This window comes from Ursus maritimus, unplaced genomic scaffold, assembly GCF_017311325.1.
Source record: "Ursus maritimus isolate PB19 unplaced genomic scaffold, ASM1731132v1 scaffold_10, whole genome shotgun sequence".
Lineage (NCBI taxonomy): Eukaryota > Metazoa > Chordata > Mammalia > Carnivora > Ursidae > Ursus > Ursus maritimus.
Genome location: NW_024423344.1, coordinates 67,657,851 through 67,678,447, shown reverse-complemented (window position 1 = coordinate 67,678,447; position 20,597 = coordinate 67,657,851). Strand labels below are relative to the sequence as shown.

At 43.3% G+C, this 20,597-nt stretch overlaps 1 protein-coding gene across 8 annotated transcripts in view; it reads left to right on the top strand.

Moving 5' to 3' along the window:
* DOCK9 (dedicator of cytokinesis 9) overlaps positions 1–20,597 on the top strand; it is a 178,096-nt gene that overhangs the window by 9,147 nt on the left and 148,352 nt on the right. For all 8 annotated transcript variants that reach the window (XM_040624053.1, XM_040624047.1, XM_008685005.2 and 5 more), the window contains exon 2: positions 15,210–15,326. In XM_040624053.1, coding sequence (XP_040479987.1) covers positions 15,210–15,326 — 117 coding nt within the window. The remainder of the gene's footprint in view (positions 1–15,209; positions 15,327–20,597) is intronic.

Here is a 20,597-nt window from a genome sequence, read left to right as displayed (position 1 = left end):
GATGGAGATAGTGGTAGTGACTGCCCTCCAGACCGCTCATCTCCAAAGGTTATCTAGACTGCGCCGGTCAGCTTACCACAGTGACTCTTTCCTTGCTCTGAGCTGGGCTCCAGCATGCTGCCAGACTGCTCTTTACAAAACACAGATAAACCCCTTTTCTACCTTTCCTTTGTAGAGAAGGCAAAGCATGGCTTATTTGATCCTTGGAGGCCAGCCCTGAGCTGGTTTGCTGGCTTCATCTCCCGCACCTTCCAAAATGCATCCTGACCAGGGTCCGGACTATTTCACTGAGGGTGCTTTCATACCTGGCACAGCTCTTCCTGTGCGTGGCATGCTTCCCTGCCAGACTATTCCTGTCTGCCCTTCAAGTCCCAGCTCACATGCCAGCTCCTCCAAGAAGCCTTTTGAAACCCTCTCCCCACATCTCCCCATGGGCTGTGTGCTCCTGTGGCCCATTGTGGCATCGTTATTCTAACACATTCAATTATTATACAGCTCTGCTGTGTTGTAGCTAAGGTTTATACTCCAGCTTCCCTCACTAATGCGGGGGGGGGGGAGGGCTTCTGCCCCAGTGGGAATCATGAGTGGTTTTGTTTTCATTGTATTCCATCTCTGACATAATATCATGCCCCCTCCACCCTTTTGTTCTTTTGGGCATGGTCCTGGTCACTCTTTGAGGAATGTAATGGCAAAGAATGTGTTGCAGAAAGGGCCCTTCAGGAGAGACTGGATCTGTGGATTCTTCTTCAGTCTTCCCCCTTCCCCTTCAAAGGTTTAGCCACCAATATCCAATTGAATTGCCAAAAGTAAAAAAGGGTGCATCTAGAGAAAGCTACTTGACTAAATAGGTTGTGGGTATTATGCCCTGAAACTCTCCTGTGCTTCTGTTATTTTTGATCTAAAATGCTAACTAACATTTTATGTGAGTACTTACTTGAGTACAGAAGTGCAAACTTATGTGAACAAAGTCAAAACCCTTTTCTCTCATGCTCTTTGCCAGCACCCTTTTGGTATCGGTACCACTTCTTGTCCGCCATTCACCTATGGTTATAGTACATTTGGAAAAAAATCATTGTGTGACCTTATTACCAGCATCCCATCACTATATGTGGAAAAGGTAATGGAGACCCATAGAGTGTAGGGCAAAGAAGATAGCTCTTCCTGGGGGAGAAAGATAGGAAAGATGAGAAAGGTGGGGCCTCTTAGCACTGAACAACACTCAACAACACAGGTTGCCTCCTTTACTTGACCAAGACGAGACCTGTTTTGGTCTCTAATGTGGGTTAGTATTTTTTCCAAAATCTGTTTTGTCCCCCCAGGTAACAGTTTCAGGAAGTGGTTTATCCTTTGTTTTGCCTTGAAGTTTAAAAAATTACCTGTATGTTAAAGTTTCATACAGTCTATAATAGTACTGTTTAATAGAAATACAGCATGACCTACATATGTAATTTAAAAATTTTTGGTAGCCAAATTAAAATAAAAAGAAATAGGTATAATTAATTTTAATAATGTAATTTTAACCCGTTATTGCCAAAATATTATTTCAGCATTTAATCCTTATAGAAATATCAAGGCATTGTATATTCTTTTATTCCTGCTAAATCTTTGAAATTTTATGCCTATAGCATTTCTGAATCCGGAATAGCCACATATGGCTAGTGGCTACTGTATTGAACAGGCAGGTCTATAGTCCTACGTATTGCATAGCTTATACACCTCAAACCAGAAAGTTGTCGTTTGAAGGGGGTGAGTCATTGGATGGGGTACCATATTTGTGACCCTGTGGAGGAAAAATGCACGATTTAAGTGTAAAGTTGGCCTTTCCTCATAAGATGATCCTTGAACTGTTTATTGGTAATGTATATTAAATACGACCTAATGACATTAATATATGTCCCAGCATTCAAACCTGGTTCTTCAGGAAGATTTGGTATTTTGGGGTATGATTTTTAATATTCTTGAGACTGAAAGTGAGTATTTTTTCATGAAAGGACTCTCTGCCTTTTATCTCTCCCTCGGTGAGATCATGGAGCCGGGGCAGTTCAGTGCCCAGAATTGAGCAGAAAGCCTCAGACTTCTGTCCTCCCTGGAGAAGTGGTGGCTGAAGCATTACAGTGTGGAGTAGTGCTGTGCAGTTGTCCCACAAAGGGAAGTGGAGACATTGGGGAAGCATTTCCTATTCTAGAACTTTGACGTTCCATCGTGCTTACTGCAAGTGGGTTATGGGAAGGGTCCTGGGCTTGGAGCCAGGAGATCCAACGGTCACCATCTGTGTGACCTTCACTAATTTATGTAACCCCTCTGAACTTCAGTTTCCTCATCTGTGAAATGCTGATGATACATACAGATTGGGGGGGGGGGAGGTTTAGTGAGATAATGTGTGTGTGATCCAGCAAAGGCATGTGTATGTTTTAGGCACTAAAGTTTTCTGGTGTCCAAGTGACACAACTTTTTATGATCCCCTTGACCACCATTTCATTCCTATATACTGAAACTTTTCAATAACCGTGAGATGATGATAGAGAACTTGTTACTTACCCATTTTCTGATGTAGATACGGAGATTTAGTAACTTCCCCTAAGACCCCATAGCTAATAAGCAGTTGGAACTAGGATTTCCTGAAAATACTTTTTAAATATGAAATTCTCAAACATACACAAAAGTAAACTGGTAGAGGGTTTCTCAAACTTGGTTGAGCATCAGAATCACCTGGCTTTGTTAAAAACCCAGATTGCTAGGCTCCACCCCCAAAATATCCGATTCAGTAGGTCTGGGATGAATTTGCATTTCTAACAAGTTTCAGATGATGCCGAAGCTGCTGGTCTGGGGTTGCACCTTGAGAACCCTGGGACCAGTATAATGAACTCCCATCTGCCTGTCACCGCCTCCAACAATGGTAAACGTTTTTGGGACCAGGATTTTAATCCTAACTCCTCACACCTGCCTTTAGCTGGTCCCTGAACAGCCTTTCTGGTGATGAAGTGTGCAGAAACACTTCTGAGAACCAAATATATGTTATGAATATTCCATCCCCTGCTTCCATTTTCAAATAAGTAGCTTGAAGCTGTTTTGAAATCTGACTATATTGGGCCTTTTAGAGCCTTTTAGCTTAATTGACCTCTTCATTTCACAGTTCCAAAAATAGCTTTTATTGACATAGAATTAAGAATTTCAAGCAAAATGCTAGAAAGAAAAATTGTTGGCTGGAGAAGGATCTGTTGTACAAATTTAAAGTAGAATTATTTGTACAGTTGCTACAGTGCATCTTTTTCTTTTTTGCTTTCATTATTGCTTCATACTTGTGCAAAAATGTCAGGCAGAAGCGGAAGCTGGGATGGATGGGTAAGTGTGAGGCACATGCTGAGCCTGCGCCCCAGGCTCTCGGTCTGTTCTCNGTACACCCTCCTTTGCCTCTCTTAGTCCATGCCCTGAGTCAGGCGAGAAGACCTTCAGGCATTGTCTTTGAAAGGACGAGAGCCCCATGCCGCTGAGCTCTCTTCTCACGTGCCCACGGGCACAGGGCGAGGAGGAGTCCCCTACATCCTGTCTGGGCTTCTCTTGTTGACATTCTCTGCACATTCCCGTTGAGCACAGCTGACTAAATGCAGGCAGCTCTATGGGTTTTCATTGATTGGTATGATCTTTATTACCTCAGCTTGCATTGTTACGTGTCTTTTATACCATTTTCTAGATGTTATTGATTTGACAGTTTTCACAGTCTTTAATTCTGCTTATTTTAGTAATAGGATAATAATTTTTGGAAAACCACAGTTATTTATAAAACTGACACATATAAAATCCAGACTCTTCCTTCCGTCAAACTGATGTTGAGTGTCCAAGTTTTGTTAATGCTGACATGTCTAATTAAATAAAATCTTCATTTAGTGGCAAGTCCTCTCATTTGAGTGCTTTTTTTTTTTTTAGTGCTGTATAAAAAGGGAATTCAACATCTTATCAGTGTTCATAACATAAAGTGCTGTATTCATAAGTGTGTCATTCTTTTAGCCTGGTCTGAGGATAGTACTACACTTCAGTGTAAGAAATCTATTTAGATGTCTGAGACGTTGGTGTCCTCTATGCATTCTTCTAAACATTCACCGGTTAATTAACCTATATGGGAGTGCTGAGGTTTGAGCTCGCTTCGCAGTCCAAGCTTAGGTAAGGTCCTCTTTCTCCTCCAGTTTTTTGTATCGCGTGCTTGTGCGCACTGTTATTGAAAGTGCAGAAATCAAAATGTAGAGGCTGAGGGGAAGAGCATGGAGCAGGGGTCAGGAGACCTGGGATCCAGCCCAGGCTTGCAGGCAGCTCCCCCTGGGCCCAAGGACAGTCACGTAACTCCCACGCTCCCAGGTTTTCCTGTCTGTAAAACGAGAGGGCTAGACCAGATAATCTCGGGTTCTGATGTTTGCACATCGCAGTTCTAATGTTACTGGACCTCCTGCTCCTTTTCAACAAGCATGCTTTTCAACAGCTGCTGAGGCCATTGTTTCCGCACACACTGATGAACAATCTGGAGAAGAACATGTATTACTGAAGGGGATGTAATCATATTTTGATGATCATGATCTCCTAAGTTTTAATGTCCTGAGTCGAGGGAAGGAAGAGCATGTCTATGACAAGGCAGTTGGGAGGTCGCTTTCCAGAGTGAGCATGGCTCGGGGCCTAGTTCTGTACCTCTCAGCCCCCTTCCTCCTGCACCATTTTCCTTCCTCAGGGCCCGTCACAGTGCGGCACACTTGCCACTCTGGCCTCCTCTTCCAGTGCAGGCTGTAGTCTAGGGGCAGCTCAGAGACATGTGGGCACCCCAGGCCAGCCAGTCATTGGTACCTCCTCAAACAGATGCCATTCAAATTGTTTACTGTTTATTTCTGTATTGTTTGTTTATAGGCTCTGTGCCCAGCACGGAGCCCAACCTGGGGCTTGAACTCACAATCCCAAGATCAAGACCTGAGCTGAGTTCAAGAGTTGGACACTCAACCAGCTGGGCCACCCTGGTGCCCCAGTTGTTTACCCTTTTAGAGGAGAGACTGAGGGCTGCTTGGGGCATAGCCATTCCTCTCCAACTCCAGTGATGCCCACCTGTCCAGAGAAATCGGGGTCCTACAGTTAAGCGTTCTTTGTTTCTCCTGCACATCCATTGCAGAGCCCCAGTGCTTACCTCGGGTGGCTTATTCACGTGTGCTTGGCAGCCACACAGAGTACCCTTTCAGAAAGGACTTCTCATAAATGTTGTTTTCCGGAGGTGCTGTAGCAGCACCCCTAGAGACTGGTTTCCCAAGCCTTTGGCCTGCTGGCACCCCGTCCCCGTTACGCAGCTCGGCCCCAGCTATCCTGAACTGTTAGCTGCTTCTGGAACTCACAGTGCTCTCAGGAGGATTTATCCGGAAGCTAAGGATTCTTCAGTTTCAGGATTCTTTCCAGGGTCCCAGAAGGGCCTCCAGCAACTTTACATTCAAAATTTTGTGTGTGTTGTTTTGTTTTGTTTTAAGAATACTGTTGTATTTTCCTTCCCCTTCCAAATATGCAAATTTCAGGCCCCACAAAATCTGGCTCCATCCAGGAGCGTGCTCCTTCGTGTCTCCATTTTCTCTGCAAGTCCACCCTGAATCCGGGCTGACTCATTCCCCTCTTAGACTGCTCTGAAGCACCCCACGTTGTCAGGTTCTGTCCCCCATCCAACACGTATTCATCGGGTGCCTACACTATGCCACACCTTGTTCTAGGTGTTGAGGGAGCAGTAAATAAAATGGAAATCTTGACCTCTTTGGAGCTTGTACTCTAACTGGGGGGAAGCAGGTTCATTCTAGGTGGGGTCTGATGCCACTCCTAGGTTCCCACTGCTGTCAGTTATTCTGCTGTCATCCTGTGTGTCACACACACATCGTGACGTGTGAAGTCTGTCTGTTTCCCCTTTGGACTGTGAACTCTCTAGAGTGGGGCCTGTGTCCTTGTTATCTTGGCATCCCGAAGACCCTGACACAATGCATGTGGATATGGACAGGCTTAGTAAAAGTCTGTGGAGAGAAGGAATACATAGCTGCTAAGAATATTTGCATGCAAGGAAAGGATGCAGCTGCTAATTTCCTGTGCCCGTGGCCCCCCCCCCCCCCCCGCCAGTTATAGGAAAATGAGGATTCTCCCTTCAGATTTAACCATGTAAGTTCCTGGTGGGAGTATGTAGTGAGAGTTGTGTGTAAGACAGGAGCAGCAGGAAGGCTCATTGGGCCACCCTGATTAACTTCCACTCTTCCTTCTTGTTGCAAGCTGCGTTGTCCCCTCCCCAGCGACAGCGCTGAGGTCCTGTTGGCAACGTTGAGAAGTGCACATTTTGAAAATGAACTAAGTTCCACGAGGCGTTTTTATCTCAGCTGGATCAAGTAGCTTTTATAGTCATGCAGATAAATTAAGGAAGTTTTAAATTCTTTGTAAGCAGAAACAATAAATTTCTCATTTCTTAAAATAGAATGCTTCAAGAGTTGCCATTTCCTCAGTTTGCTATTTCAAGAAGTGGTATTCAGGATTTGAGCTTGTGTTAACATTTAATTACCAGAGACACGAAGTCCAGAAATGACTAGAAAGTTCACAGGAAGCTATCCTGTCAGAGAGAAAAGCAATGAAATCAGTAAGCCTTTCTGCTGAGCTCTTCCCATGGTTTTCGAGGCTTCAGACATGATTGGCCAAAATTGAACACATTTGTGCGCCTGTGCTCTCCAGCTATGCTGGATTCCAGAGGAATCTCATTTTCCTGGCACTGAGAGGATTCCCTGGCTTCTGTTTGCCTGTGGATCTGGAATTTCAATTTGCATGGATGTTGGGCAGCCAGACCCACAGCAACAAATGCTGGAGGAAGGAGTGAGGTCGGAGAGCCTCAAAGGGAGGTTAGTGGGGAGGGCACTGGGGATCATGCCTTTTGGCACCTGTGACAGCCACAGGATCACCGGGGTTCACCATGCTGCCCCTGCTTCTACCAGTGGATGGGGACTGGTGGGCCCTGGTATCAGGGGCTAACCTGTACCCACATTGTTCCTTAAGATGCAGCTCCTTCTTCCACGGTCCTGATCACATGGCCTGGCTTCAGGCCTTGCCTGTAGATCCCTGGCAAGGAAGCCAAGGTTTTGATTCATTGTTAGGAAATGTCTGTGGGCGCCGGGCCTCCCAAACCCTCCAGTAGAGTCTGCCTCCACTCTCTCCCCTGAAGTGCCACATAACCGGCTGTGAGGAGTGCAGCACGGGGCTCACCGCCTGCCCTCTCACCTCTTCTAGAATCTTCAGTCCTCCTTCTCTCATGGCCCTGTCCTAGGGGAGTGGGTCTAAAGTGCTCCTGTATACACCCTGACCCCCCAACAGTTCTTCTTGGTCCTGCCTGACACAAACTTCATCAATACTCCGTTCAGTTTTTACTGTAAGCATCTATTTGTGTTTATTTTGGGCTCAATCCCTGAATTCCAGTGTCATCTCTATTAGTATACAGTTTTCCTCTGTTTGGCCTTTTGTGTTTCCTTCTTTGTGCATGCCCCTACCATTGTTGTCTGTTTTATTTTATATGTTCTTGGCGAGTACAGGAAAGTTTTTGTAAACTTTTGTAAACCAGTTTTGTAAAGTGGTAAAATTGAATGTATGTGGAACATTTACCACTCCCCCTCCCCCACCAGACAAAAATCACTGTCATGATTTTTGCACTGTCGTGCAAGCAACACATTTAATAATAATAATGCTTATAATAGTAATAACAACAGCTGCATTTATCATGTGCTTACAGTGTGCCAGGCTCTGTCAAGCATTTTACACGCATGCACTCAACAGAGCCTGGTAAGAGCCCCACACAACTGTGCAGCTCAGCTTTCTTAACCTCTGTACTGAACTGCCTTCGATTCACATCTGCGGGGTATCTCTGGCCCCACCAGGGCAGAGCCAGGTTTTGTGAGTGATGAGGCTTAGAATGTGAGGGGCCTTGTCTAAAAAAATAATTCAAAATTATAAATACAAAATGAGGCATGGAAGTTAATATTTTATTTAGAGTTTGAAAAGAAATCACAACAAATTACAAATTCTAAAAAGCTTACTCAAACCATAAACATCAGAAATACAGGAGAACAACATTTTATTGTGCAAATCTCTTGGTACACCTCACTAATACTTTCTTCCCTGCATTTTTTGGTTTCATACTATTATCACCTCTTCATATGATCATGGTTTGGTTTGATCACTCTGGGTAGATCATTTAATCTTTCCTATAGCATTAGTCAACATTTGCATTTTATTAATCATAGTTTAGGAAAGTTTCCTCTAGCTTTGTAATGTTTGGTAGCATCACATAAATTTTTAGGATTGAAAAAAAACCTCTGTTAGGTTTCTTTCATATATGAGGTGAATAATTTTGGGGGCATTCTCAGATTGTGCGATGACTAACCTCAAATATCCCCCAAGTAGTCCTTGGGCCAAACACCTTGAGATATACCTGTATTGCAACATGACCCCTCATGCTGCACCTCATGTGACATGCGTCATGACATTGGGTGGACTGACACAGTCGCTGTGGTCCTGCAGATTTTCCTAAGAAGCCAAGATGTTGAGCAGCAACTGAGCTCTACACAGACATGGGGCCTGGGCAGGGGTCGATGCAAGTGGGGGATACCAAGCTTTGTGCACAGTCACCATGTCTCTGGGTCCTGGGCTAGATGCTGGGGGTGGGGGCAGGGATAAAGAGACCCAGCCCTGTCCCAAGGCACCGATAGTTAAGGAGGTTTACAGGTCATTTCAGCCCAAGGTAGAATAAACTGCCTTCTAGGACTGCTATTAACAGGAGGCATCCCTGTTGGAGAAGGGAAAGACTATCTCTGATGGGTTGAGGGAGGTGCGCCCTGGTACAGGGCCAAGTTCTGTGTGCCCTGGGGCTCGAGCAACTCTGCTTTCACTCCTTTGGCGTATTTGCTTGTGGGAGATTTGATTTTTAGAGGAAGGATTCTGCTAAAATAGGACATTTGTCGATGGCAGCCAGCAGGGCTGTAGGCTGGTGACAGGTGTAGAGGTGTGAGCGAGTGACAGGAGCAAGCTTGTATCAGAAGCGAGCCACATTGCTTCTGTCTTGGGCCTGGGGGCTAGAGACACAGCCGGAACCCGCACAGCTGCCTCCATAAGAGGGCTGCATGTTGGTGAAGGAGTTGAGAACTGTGCCCACCTGAAGAATTCCCACTCTTCCTTCACCTTGAGGCGTCACTTCCGTGGTGAGGTGAGGAAATGTCCCAGCCCATGGGTCGCAGTTGGCTCAGCCTCCTCCCTGAGCTCTGCATTTAACTTCTGCCAGCACCTCCTGCTGTATTGAATTAAATGTTTACAAGCCACCCTCTCCCACTGTCCAGAATATCCTCAACTCAGTTCCATGGCTACTCTCCAAGGAATGACAGCCCTCCCCCAGATCTATGTGTAAAAATTTAGAAAGTAATATGTATACACATTTTTGGGGAGAGTGGGCCCAGGTTCTCAGAGGGGTCTATAACCCCAAAGAGGTTAAGGAGCTTAGCACTGGGTATATTCCTGATCCCTTTCTGAATTAACAAATTCCAGCCCAGTTCCTGGGACATCAGAATTCCTGGGGGAGCCTATGCAAGTGAAGATACCTGGTCCTACCCATAGAATTTCTAATTCGGTTTACTTTTGTATCAACTTCGCAGGTGATGCTGCTGCTGCTTGTTACCGGGACCCCACTTTGAGAACCACTCTTGTAGACTTTTGTAAACTGAAAGTACCATGGTTTGCTCCCTGTCTGATTTCACAATAACCTGAGAAACAAATGTTCATAAATAAGGACATTTAACCTCCACATGGGGGCGAAAGCTAGAGAAGTTGTATATATAGATTGAATTACATTTTTCACTTACTATAAAAGCAATATAATCCACTGTACAAGTTCTGAATGTCACAGACTCAGGAGCTGACCGAGCCCCCACCGTGCTTAGGGAAACATAGCGTCTTTGAATATTTAAAACCCAGACTGGTGAATTCTCAGGTTTTCAAAACATGGTGGTTCTGATGGCCTAGGAGCAGCTCCATCCATGACCATTGGTTGATTTGGATAATTCTGGGTCCAGAATCTTGCTTTTGACCATAGAAAATCAAGAACTTGGCTCTTGTAGCTGTGTCACCCCAGGAAGGATTAAACTTAAGTGTGTTGATGGCTCTAAAACCAAGGCCATGTGCCAGATCTACACTAAGCCTCTTTCTACTAAACTGGGAGTGGGGTACTAGCAGTCTGGTAATTAGCTAATTTCACTTTGCTGTTAGTGTGACGTTCCGGTCACCAGTGGCTCTGTAGGCTGGTCCGTTGCCTACCCTAGTGGGCTGTCCCCCTGCTCACGTGACCACTTGGAAAAGCTTAGTGAAGCTGAAGAACAGTGAACAGCTGTAACCAGTGAATCATTCTTCTAGAAAATAGGCAGTTATGCTCTTAACCCCCAGTTGAGTAGACCTAGAGGTGTGACTTCTCATGGGCCCACTGTCCTTTCTGATTGTAGCTGCTGCTTCTGTCTTTATCTTCCTCCTGTGTTTCATCCACTCCTGTGGCTCCTGCCTGCCTCACCCCTGGGTGTCGGTCCCTTTTATCTCTTCCTCCCCCACCTCCTCTTTGTCTCCTTTCCTGTTCCCTCGCCAATCTCCATTCTCACCCGTTACCCTCCTGAGGGCCACATGAGGCATGGTGCCAGTGACTTATTATTTGTATTTGAAGCAAGAGCTTTTGCCTTGTTCTTAGGTAGCAAATGAGTCACTCCCAGTTGACCCCTTTTCCTTGGGGTCAGTGGTTCTGTCCTGGAAAGCACTCCCTGCAGCTGCTGAAGACCGCTGCCCAGTCAGGTCTCCAGGAGTCATTTCAGTGAGTGATCTAAGGGTCTGTACATGTGTCAAATCTTCACAATCCTTGAGACCAAACAAGACATGTCATTCTTCCACGAAGATTTCTCTTATGTTGAAATCAGCCCTGTGGGCTTTCCTGTTTACATGCATCATCATTCTTCAACAGAAGGGTTGGCTTAGAAACCTTTCCCCACGTTTACTCAGGTTGAGCATTGGTGAGCACAGACCGGCAAAAGGGCAGCCTGGAGAAGAGTTCTGTGTGATGGAGACTATGTTCTGATCCAGTCTGCAGGTTACCTGGGCCCTTCTGGCAACTCGCTCAACATGTCATCCTCAGTTTGCAGCCTCAGTAGCATGGAACGATGTTTCCCTGCCTCTACCTTATAGTGGCTCTAAGTGATGTTAAAAGATAAACTGAGGCTTATTAAACATGGGTAGAGTTTGGACAAAAATCATTTTGAATTGGGTGGCACCAAACCAGAAGTTGTTAGGAGCTGTTAGGAGCTTGGAGAGAGAAAGTGCGGAAGCAAAGAGAGGAAATTATTTGATTGGCTGTAGCCTGAAGCCTAGTTGGCTGTTTGCAATTGGTTGTTTGTAGTGTTTTTGATTTTGTAACCTTGAGGCATTCCCAGGCTTAGATTTTGGTTGGCTTACAGAGGCCACCAGGGCAGTTGAACTACCTCAGTGACACGGCCTCCTTGTTTAATTAATTTCACAGTGGATTAAGTGTGATCATCTGTGTGAAAACCTTCCAAGTTACACAGTAGCACACAAAAGCAAGGTAATCCTAACAACTACAACGTTACACTGAGTCATTCAGTACTTCAAGATACCATCAGGGAAAAACAGTAATCCACCCAGTTAATGATAGCATATCATAAATAGGCAAAACTGACCTGTGAATATTTTTATAGTTTTCATTTATTAAACCTTTTAAACAATCTAGGTTTGGTCAAATTGGTGAGAAATGATCATGAAATACATTTAAGAACAGGTAAACATGTTGTGTGTATCCGCCCAGCGACAGGAAACATGTCAATTAATTGGAAATAGAAAGTTAATATAAAGAAATTATTAAATTGGTAAAAGGGAATTAACTACTAAGGGTAAAGTTCACTCCACAGCATAAAGCAGCAAATGATGATTCTTTTTTTTTTATTATTTTATTTTATTTTTTTAAAAGATTTTATTTATTTATTTGACAGAGATAGAGACAGCCAGCAAGGGAGGGAACACAAGCAGGGCGAGTGGGAGAGGAAGAAGCAGGCTCATAGCGGAGGCGCCTGATGTGGGGCTCGATCCCATAATGCCGGGATCACGCCCTGAGCTGAAGGCAGACGCTTACCCGCTGTGCCACCCAGGCGCCCCAAACAAATGATGATTCTTGGGCCAAATCCGGCTGTTGCCAGTTTTTGTAAAGTTTTAACACCGCTATGCCCATTTGTTTATTTATTGTCTGTGGCTGCTTTTGTGCTACAATATCAGAGTTTAGTAACCAGTAAAGCTGGCAAAGCTGAAAATATTTACTCCCTGGCTCTTTTCAGAAAAAGTTTGCCCACCCCTGCTCTAAGAATACAAGCATAGTCTATCTAGGGAGCTGTGCCGTAGGAGCAAGGCAAAAAACTCTAAAATGTCATAGGCTAAGAAAAGACCCTTTCTCAGCAGGTCCCTCCAGCACCCTCTCTGACGAGGGCTGACATTGTAGCACTGTTTCCTGACAAGCAGACTGACCTTGCCTGTGGCCTGAAGGGACTGCACTGCTGGCCCTTGTTGGAAGGGATGGGAAGGGAACACACCCACGAAGGGTTTGCAGACCCAGTGGTGCCTTTGGAGGGGCCCAGGGCTGGTGTGGAGGACCAGGCCACCCCGTTGGAGCTTACCTGGTCCCCTTCATATGCTGGACACCGTACAGAGCAGGGGGGAATGCAGTGTCTATCCCATCCTGCAGGATCTGTCTGTCTGACCTCTTTATAATGTAAGTGTAGCTGTCAGAATCCAGAACTCTGTCATTGTATAAAGCTATGCTCATCTTTGAGTTTTATTAGGAATATAGTCCTGGTTCCCAAGGAAAACCTAACTAATCATGACATCTATCCATTCTGCCAACAAGCACTTAAAGCACTGTGTACAGTGTAACAAACTAAAATAAAGGAACACATTATTCAAGTTGAATTAAAATATTTTGGAAAATATTTTTATTATTTTCTGTGACAATTCTTTCCTTAAAAATGCTTTGTGTAAATCTCTTTCTTCTTTGAACCGTTTTTTGAATGTAGAAACAGTTTAACGTTATGAATATCTTGTAGGAAGAAATTACACTCCCATTACGATAGCTTTAATTTTTTGTGTATATTTTTATCTCTGCCCATAATGTATATTTTGCTTAATTATAATAATGATGCCCTTGTTTGGTCATTGCATTTTTTTCATAGCATATCCAAACATCTTTGTAGAGTCTACTTTTAAATCAAATAATGGAAGTTAAATATGAGCATTTGTATGTATGTTAGGTAGAGTAGGCTGACAACCCCTTTAAACAACTCCAGAATCTCAGTGGTTAACACAGTGGATGCTTTCACTCCTGCTCGGGGATATTTCAGCACCTGTTTTCAGGAGGCAGCCTTCTGTTGGGTGGTTGAGGATCCAGATGCCTTCTATCTTGGGGCTTTATCCTCTCCTCAGGCCTCCTGAGTCCAGTGCTGGGTCCTGTGCATGCTGCTGGCAGAGGGGAGAAGAGAGGGAGGCTATCTTAGTCACTTAGGGTAGCTGGAACAGAATATAAGGGAGTAGGGGGGCTTAAACAACATATTTTTTTCTCGCAGTTCTCGAGGCTGGGAAGTCTAAGATCAAGGCACTAGCCAGCTTGGTATCTGGAGAGAGCCCACTTCTTGGTTCATAGATGGCTTTCTGCTCACTGTGTCCTCACATGGCAGAAGGGCGTTCTCAGGGGTCTCTTTTATAAGGTTACTTGTCAATTCATAAGGCCTCTACCTTCATGACTTAATTGCCTCCCAAAGGCCCCACTTCCTAAAACCATTACACTGGGGATTAGGTTTCAATGTGCGAATTTTGGAAGGATACAACATTCAGTCTCTAGCAGAGCTTTTATGGTCCAGGCTTGGCAGTGGCCACACTTCTTCCCCTCACCTGCCATTGGCCACAAGACACAGGGCCACACGTAACACTGGGGAGGCTGGGAAAGGTAGTCCCGCTGTACCTAGAAGGAAAGGAGAGATTTGGGGAATATGCAGCAGCCTCACCAATTCCCAGTTGTGATGCCACATACCAGATGTCTTTAATATATTTTGTATATATCTATTGTCATTTTAATAGGCATAACGTGTTGAGATTATGTCATCAAATGATTTTTATTAATGGTTTCAAAACATCTTGCAGGAACTATTGCTGTAATGGACGTAGTTACTTCTGAGAACATTGTGTGTGTGTGTGTGTGTGTATGTGTGTGTGTGTGTGTGTGTGTGTGTGTGCGCGCGCGCACATGTGCCTGCATGCCTGTTTTATCACTTGGCATACTGTGATATAGTTGCATAGGTGTCTTTCTCCCTGACCTAGCCCAGTTAGTGCCTTCCATGTGATAGGTGATCAGCAAACACCATGGCAATGCCTAGCAATAGATAGAAGAGATTTTTACTGAGAAGGCTAACTTTGAAAATAGTCAAAAAAGGCATATTCCCTCATTCCTTTTCCCACTTGCTTATTGCCTCTTTCTTCTGCTTGGTGCATGGTAGGGATGGTCATCCCTACCTGCTGAGGTTCACTCACAAACACTGGTTTAAGTGATACCATCCTCTCACCCCCACAGCTCACATTTTTATATGTTTAGGTATTATATAAAGTGTATATAGGCATTTTAGGAGACAGGGATATCTTGATACTCTGAGAAGAGTTCTGTAGAGTCTTAAGTGAAATAGTGAGTCCTGTGGATGTTTTAAGCCTGGGCCAAGAAGAGTGCCACTGTTGGCATCCAGCTCTCACTACCAGACCACAGCTGGACCCCTAAGCAGGGCAGTTCCAGCAGAGCCTAAGGCTTGGATGGGGACTGACCTAGCCGGGGGTGACCCAGGACACAACTGGACATTCCACCAGACTTCATAGCCTTCTTTGTGCTTTAATAACTAAATAAGCATGATTGTAGATAGACTGAGTACAAGGAAGTGTCTTCTGTTCCGTTGAAAATAACTTTTATGTCTTGTTTGTGATTCTTCCTTGTAGTAAAATTAACATGCTCTCATTGAAGAAAAGTTGGAAAATGCAAAAGCAGATAGTATAAAGTTCATTAATCTCAAGGAATTGCATTTATCTATAAGAATGTTTCAGTTGCTTATTTTTTTACCTTTTAGGCAAAGCCAAAGCTGATTGAACCACTCGACTATGAAAATGTCATCGTCCAGAAGAAGACACAGATACTGAATGATTGTTTAAGGGAGATGCTGCTCTTCCCTTATGATGACTTTCAGGTAAATAACTTTTAAATAGATGTGGTTGATCTTTACAAACAGTTCTTTTTAATCTAGTGAGTTACTGTTTGGTTATTTAATTTTAGGATTTTTAAAAGATGAAGATGTTATTTAAGAGAGAAAAGTTGTATCATTATATTTTTCCATGCATTCCTTTATGGGTTGATTTTTTAAATGGTATTATTTTTGCATATAAATACACACAGATAGGAATATGTGTTATACATGTTTACATATGCATACAGGCAAATACATGCATATGCTTACATACATATATGTATTACCTGTGGAACATAAGTATTTTTTGTGTGTGTTATATTTTAAATAAAAGTGCTATACTCTGGGTGGATTTAACGGACACAAGTGCCTCCTATATCTTATGAGCTTTGTTTGAAGAGGGATTTAGGGTTTTTGCCCAGTGCCTTGGTGCTAAGAAGAGGCTTTGCTGGGGAGCACTGGAGAATTTTGTCATGTGTCCTTTCAGGATAGCACTTTGGGAAACCACCACGAGAGAGCCCCTGAACCATGTGTGGGCTCACAGAGAAGGAAGGGCTTGGGGTAACCAGGAATGTCTTGACATCTACCTCTCTGGTGCCGTGACAGATGCTGTTCCTTGGATCTCAGCAGCTGCCAGCCGAGGACCTGGCACGGCTCCTGCTGTGAGCTGCTCTCTAGATTGTTGCTTGAAGCCTTTGAGATTGCAAAGACCCTGTGGCCGAGTGACTCACAAGAGCTTTGAGGGTAGTGAGGAGTGAAGAGTAGGACCCCAATCATGTTAGAGGCTGGGCAGCCTGGAGTCACCTCAGTCTGTTTGGAGGTTCTGGTTATTTCCTTGCCCTCTGGGACGTATCTCATCATGGTGCTTCCTTCTTTTCTGCCTCGAAGCTTCTTTACCCAGTGCTATTACCATCCAATGTCATGTCTTCTGTGAATTGAGCTGCCTTATTTTTTTTAAAGCTTCATTCTTCATTTTTTAATTTGAAAAGTACTACAGGGGCACCAGGGTGGCGCAGTCAGTTGAGCCTCCGACTGTTGATCTAGCTCAGGTCTTGATCTCAGGGTTGTGAGTTCAAGCCCTGGGTTGGGCTCCACACCAAATAAATAAATAAAAATAAATTTAAAAAATAAAATAAAAAGCACTACATACTTGTAAAACAGAACAGAATAGGCACTATTGAAATACTTGATGTTAAACGCCTCTCCCACTCCTTTCTTCCTAATCCCACTGCCCAAAACAACCTACCACATACAGTTCTGTGCCTACTGCATTGTCTTTAGAAACTTCCATGTTCGTAACCATTGTTAAATTATATTCCTTGAAGTTTTTTTTTTTTCCCACCAGATTTCCACCAGTTTATAACAAAGGTGGGAATTCTCACAAATGTTCACTTTTTTAAAACTTGTTAGAGATACATGTGAAGAAAGTGATTATTGTTTAATTCCTTCCTGAAAAATAAGGAATGCTGTGGATGTGGCATTGGTCATGAGTGTGGTGCTGCTGCCGAAGTACCTTCCACTGATAAATGGTTTCAGATCATGCCCCAAAATATGACGTTTTGAAAACCTCATTTTATGAATAGACTACTCGGCTAAAACAGAAATGGAAGCTTGAGGATGATTTCTTTCACCTATGACTTTGGCAATAAGTTTATTAGCATGAGACGTTAAATCAGATGAGTACAAATTATCCTTCACATTGACACAGGTTTCCTGTAGTGTGCTCCGAGGGAGCTAAAGGTTATCTCAAATGTCTCTGAGTATGAAGTATATGTATTCTTCTTGGTATGAGTAATAAAGTTATCCCAGTGTTTGCAACCTAGAATGCAAAGTTGTATTTGCAGCCTGAGATAAAATTACTTAAGGTGCAAACAAATCAAAGAAACAAGATACAGTTAATTTAGTATCATTTTTTACCCCAGGGACAAGGAACCTGGATGTGTAAGCAGTTGTAGAACCAGATGATTGAAACTCTGAGAAAAACTCCTTTGTCCCTTTTGCTTGTAACTATTTCCCTGGAGATACCAGGCACAAATTTTCTAGGGAAGGCAAAGAACTCACTGACATTTTGCTGGCCAAGACTGAATAAGCAAGTTATTTTCTGTTTTCGGGGTTTTTCCCAAAGATTAAGGAGCTTGAATTTCATCTTTGATCCCCATCACAGCAATTATGAGGGTTACATTTAAATTTGGATGCTGTTACTTGTTTTCCTTGAGATTCCTATAGTCTAAGTAAGGCCATTTACACTGTACTTTCTTGTTAGATTGTCTTGGTGATTTTAATAACTGTCTACGTAGCTGAATGAGCAAAATGTCTTAGAAGTGTCACAGATTCCCTCTGTCTCTCTATTTTTAGGCAGAATAGAATAATACAAGGAACTATCATTGTATTATTAGAGGCAGAGGGAACAATTAGATCAGGAGAAAGTATTTCATATGGGAAAAAATAGGAAGATGGTTAGGAAGTGGGTCAAATTGTGAGCAGAAATGCATGCTGGGGGTTAATTTGCAATATGCTTACTAGTTAAACACTACTAGTTAACTTAAAATAATAGAACTTCATGCAAAGTTCTGTCAAATGCATTCAAAGTGATAATTTACTAAAATATAAGTATGGATAGTGATGAAACATTTGTACCGTTTTAGGGCAGGACATATGTTGGTCTTGGTCAGGTTTTGTTTTTTTTTTTTTTTTAAGATTTATTTATTTATTTTAGGGGGATGCGAGGGGTGGAGGGAGAGGGAGAGAGAGTCTGAAGCAGACTCGTGCCAAGTAAGTGCGGAGCCTGATGCACGGCTCAGTCTCACAACCCTGAGATCACAACCTGAGCCCAAACCAAGAGTTGGATTCTTAACCCACTATGCCACCCACGCACCCTGATATTGATCAGCTTTCAAGGACACCTGTGTTCTCTGAACACGAGTCTTATGTAGAGAAGATTTTTTTGGTCAGATGTACTTGCTGAAGGGTGGGAGAAGAGTGTTTAAAAGAAACAGACAAAATAACCTGAGAGACATGGAGTCAGTGTGGATTTTAAAAAGGCAAAAGGACAGTTCTCAGCCCTCAGAATATTTATGAATTTAAGTTTTATTTGCCAGAGCCAGGGGCAGGAGTGTGGCTGAGACATCCCTCACTAGCTGATGGCACTTCTCTTTTCAGAATCAGCCCCATGCTTTGGGGTCTGTTCTCTTCTGTCTCTGTGTTGGCTTCATGGTTCTCCTTGCTGGCAATATCTTCTTTTCTCTTCCATCCTTCTAGAATCTTCTCACCCTTCTGAGGCCACTTCACATCCCTTGTCCTCTGAAGTTGTTCAAGTCCACAGTGATTTTTTCCCCCATTCTCTTAATCCCTTTAATACTCACTGTCACACTGTATATATTCATACCTAAGTACATTGTCTTGGGCTTTTCACTAACGGCTTCTTATGCCTTTTGTGGTCTAGTGTCACCACCTGTGCTGTGGCCCCAGTGAAGCCTCAGGCCTTGTGTGTGTGAATCTCTGTCCTCCCACCCACCTCACATCCACTTAATCTCTTCATTGTTAGAATGTTTTAGATCAAGAAACGTAAGTTGACTTTTGCTGAAGAAATGACACATCTACGCACAACTGAAAGTAATGCCCAGGATTGCTCCCCTTCTCTTCAGATGCATAGAACCCCATGTGGTTCTGGCCACTGACTCCCAGTTATAGTTCTCCTCCAGGTGGAAGTCTTTTACCAGGTGATACTGGTGGTTTTTTAAAGATTATTTTTTAATTTTTTTTTTTGATTTTTTGAGAGAGAGAGAGAAGGAGCAGGGGGAGGAACAGAAGGAGAAGCAGACCCCTTGCTGAGCAGGGAGCCGATACAGGACCCGATCCAGGGACTCCAGGATAATGATTTGAGCTGAAAGCAGATGCTTAACTGACTGAGCCACCCAGGTGCCTGGTGGTTTGACATTCTTAACTGTTGCCGTCACTCCACTGAATATGCAGCTTGCCAGGGAGCTCCTTGTATCCTGGCTTATTACAAGGTTACTAATGTGTGTGCAGTAAAGTGGTAGAACATGGGAAAGGTAGTAATTAGTCAAAAAGGAAGCCGGAGGCATTTATGGACACCATTTATATTTCACAAAAACTAGTGTTTGGTGTGTGATATAAACTAACAAGGATAGGATTTGTATGGAAGAAATAAAAAGAGCGTGTTGTGTTTCACTTCCAGAGATGTACCTAAAGGAATTGAAAGCAGAGACTTAGAGATACTTGTACACCCATGTTCACAGCAGCATTAGTCACAACAGCCAAAAGGTGGGAACAACCCAAGTATCCATCAGTGGATGAATGGATAAACAAAATGGAATCTATCCATATAATGGGATGCTATTCAGCCTTCAAAAGGAAGGAAATTTTGCCATGGGCCACAACATGGGTGAGCCTTGGGCATATTATGCTAAGTGAAATGCAGCAATCAGAAAGGACAAATCTTGTATGATTCCATTTACAAGAGGTACTTAAATAGTCACATTTATAGAAACAGGAAGTACAATGGCGGTGGTCAGGGGCTGGGGGAATGGGGAGTTTTTGTTTAATAGGTATAGAGTTTCAGTTTTGCAGGATGAAAAGTGTTCTGTGGGTGGATGGTGGTGATGGCTGCACCACAGTGAGAGCGTTCTTAATGCTCCTGAGCTGTACACTTAAAAATGGTTTAAATGGTAAACTTTATATTATGAGTATTTTACTACAATTGAAAAAACAGAGAGCATATGGTTGCAGGATTTCTGTGCTCCACAGATGTGAAATTATTGTCATCCTTAAAGTTGGTCAAAGTCAGAGTGAGGAGTAATTTCTCCGGTGCTCTTCCTGCATATTTCATGGCGTAGTATCGACATCATATTCCCTAGCAAGAGAATTTAAGTGAAAGATAAGTGTACCAAGGAAAGATTATTAATAATGGGCAATCCTAGAAATTTTCGTTTTTGGAAATGTTTAGATACAGGAGAATCCTAGAGTGTTCTCAGCGTTGTATAGAAAAATGTGGTTAATCCATTTCCCTTTAAATAACATCCTGATTTTTATTTTTCCTCTGTTTCTTTTCCTTTTCTACTTACATGAGACTGATAATGATCTACAAACCACTGACCTGAAAAGGAAGCCAGGCCCTACTACTTACAAAGGGCCTGGAAGTCCCTGATCTCATTTCCCATCTGTCCTTTTGAAAAGAAAAAATTCTTTCCACACTGTTTTGTCCTCACTTTTTATTATATGCTGCCAAAAAAATTAATCTCGGTACTTTGTTTT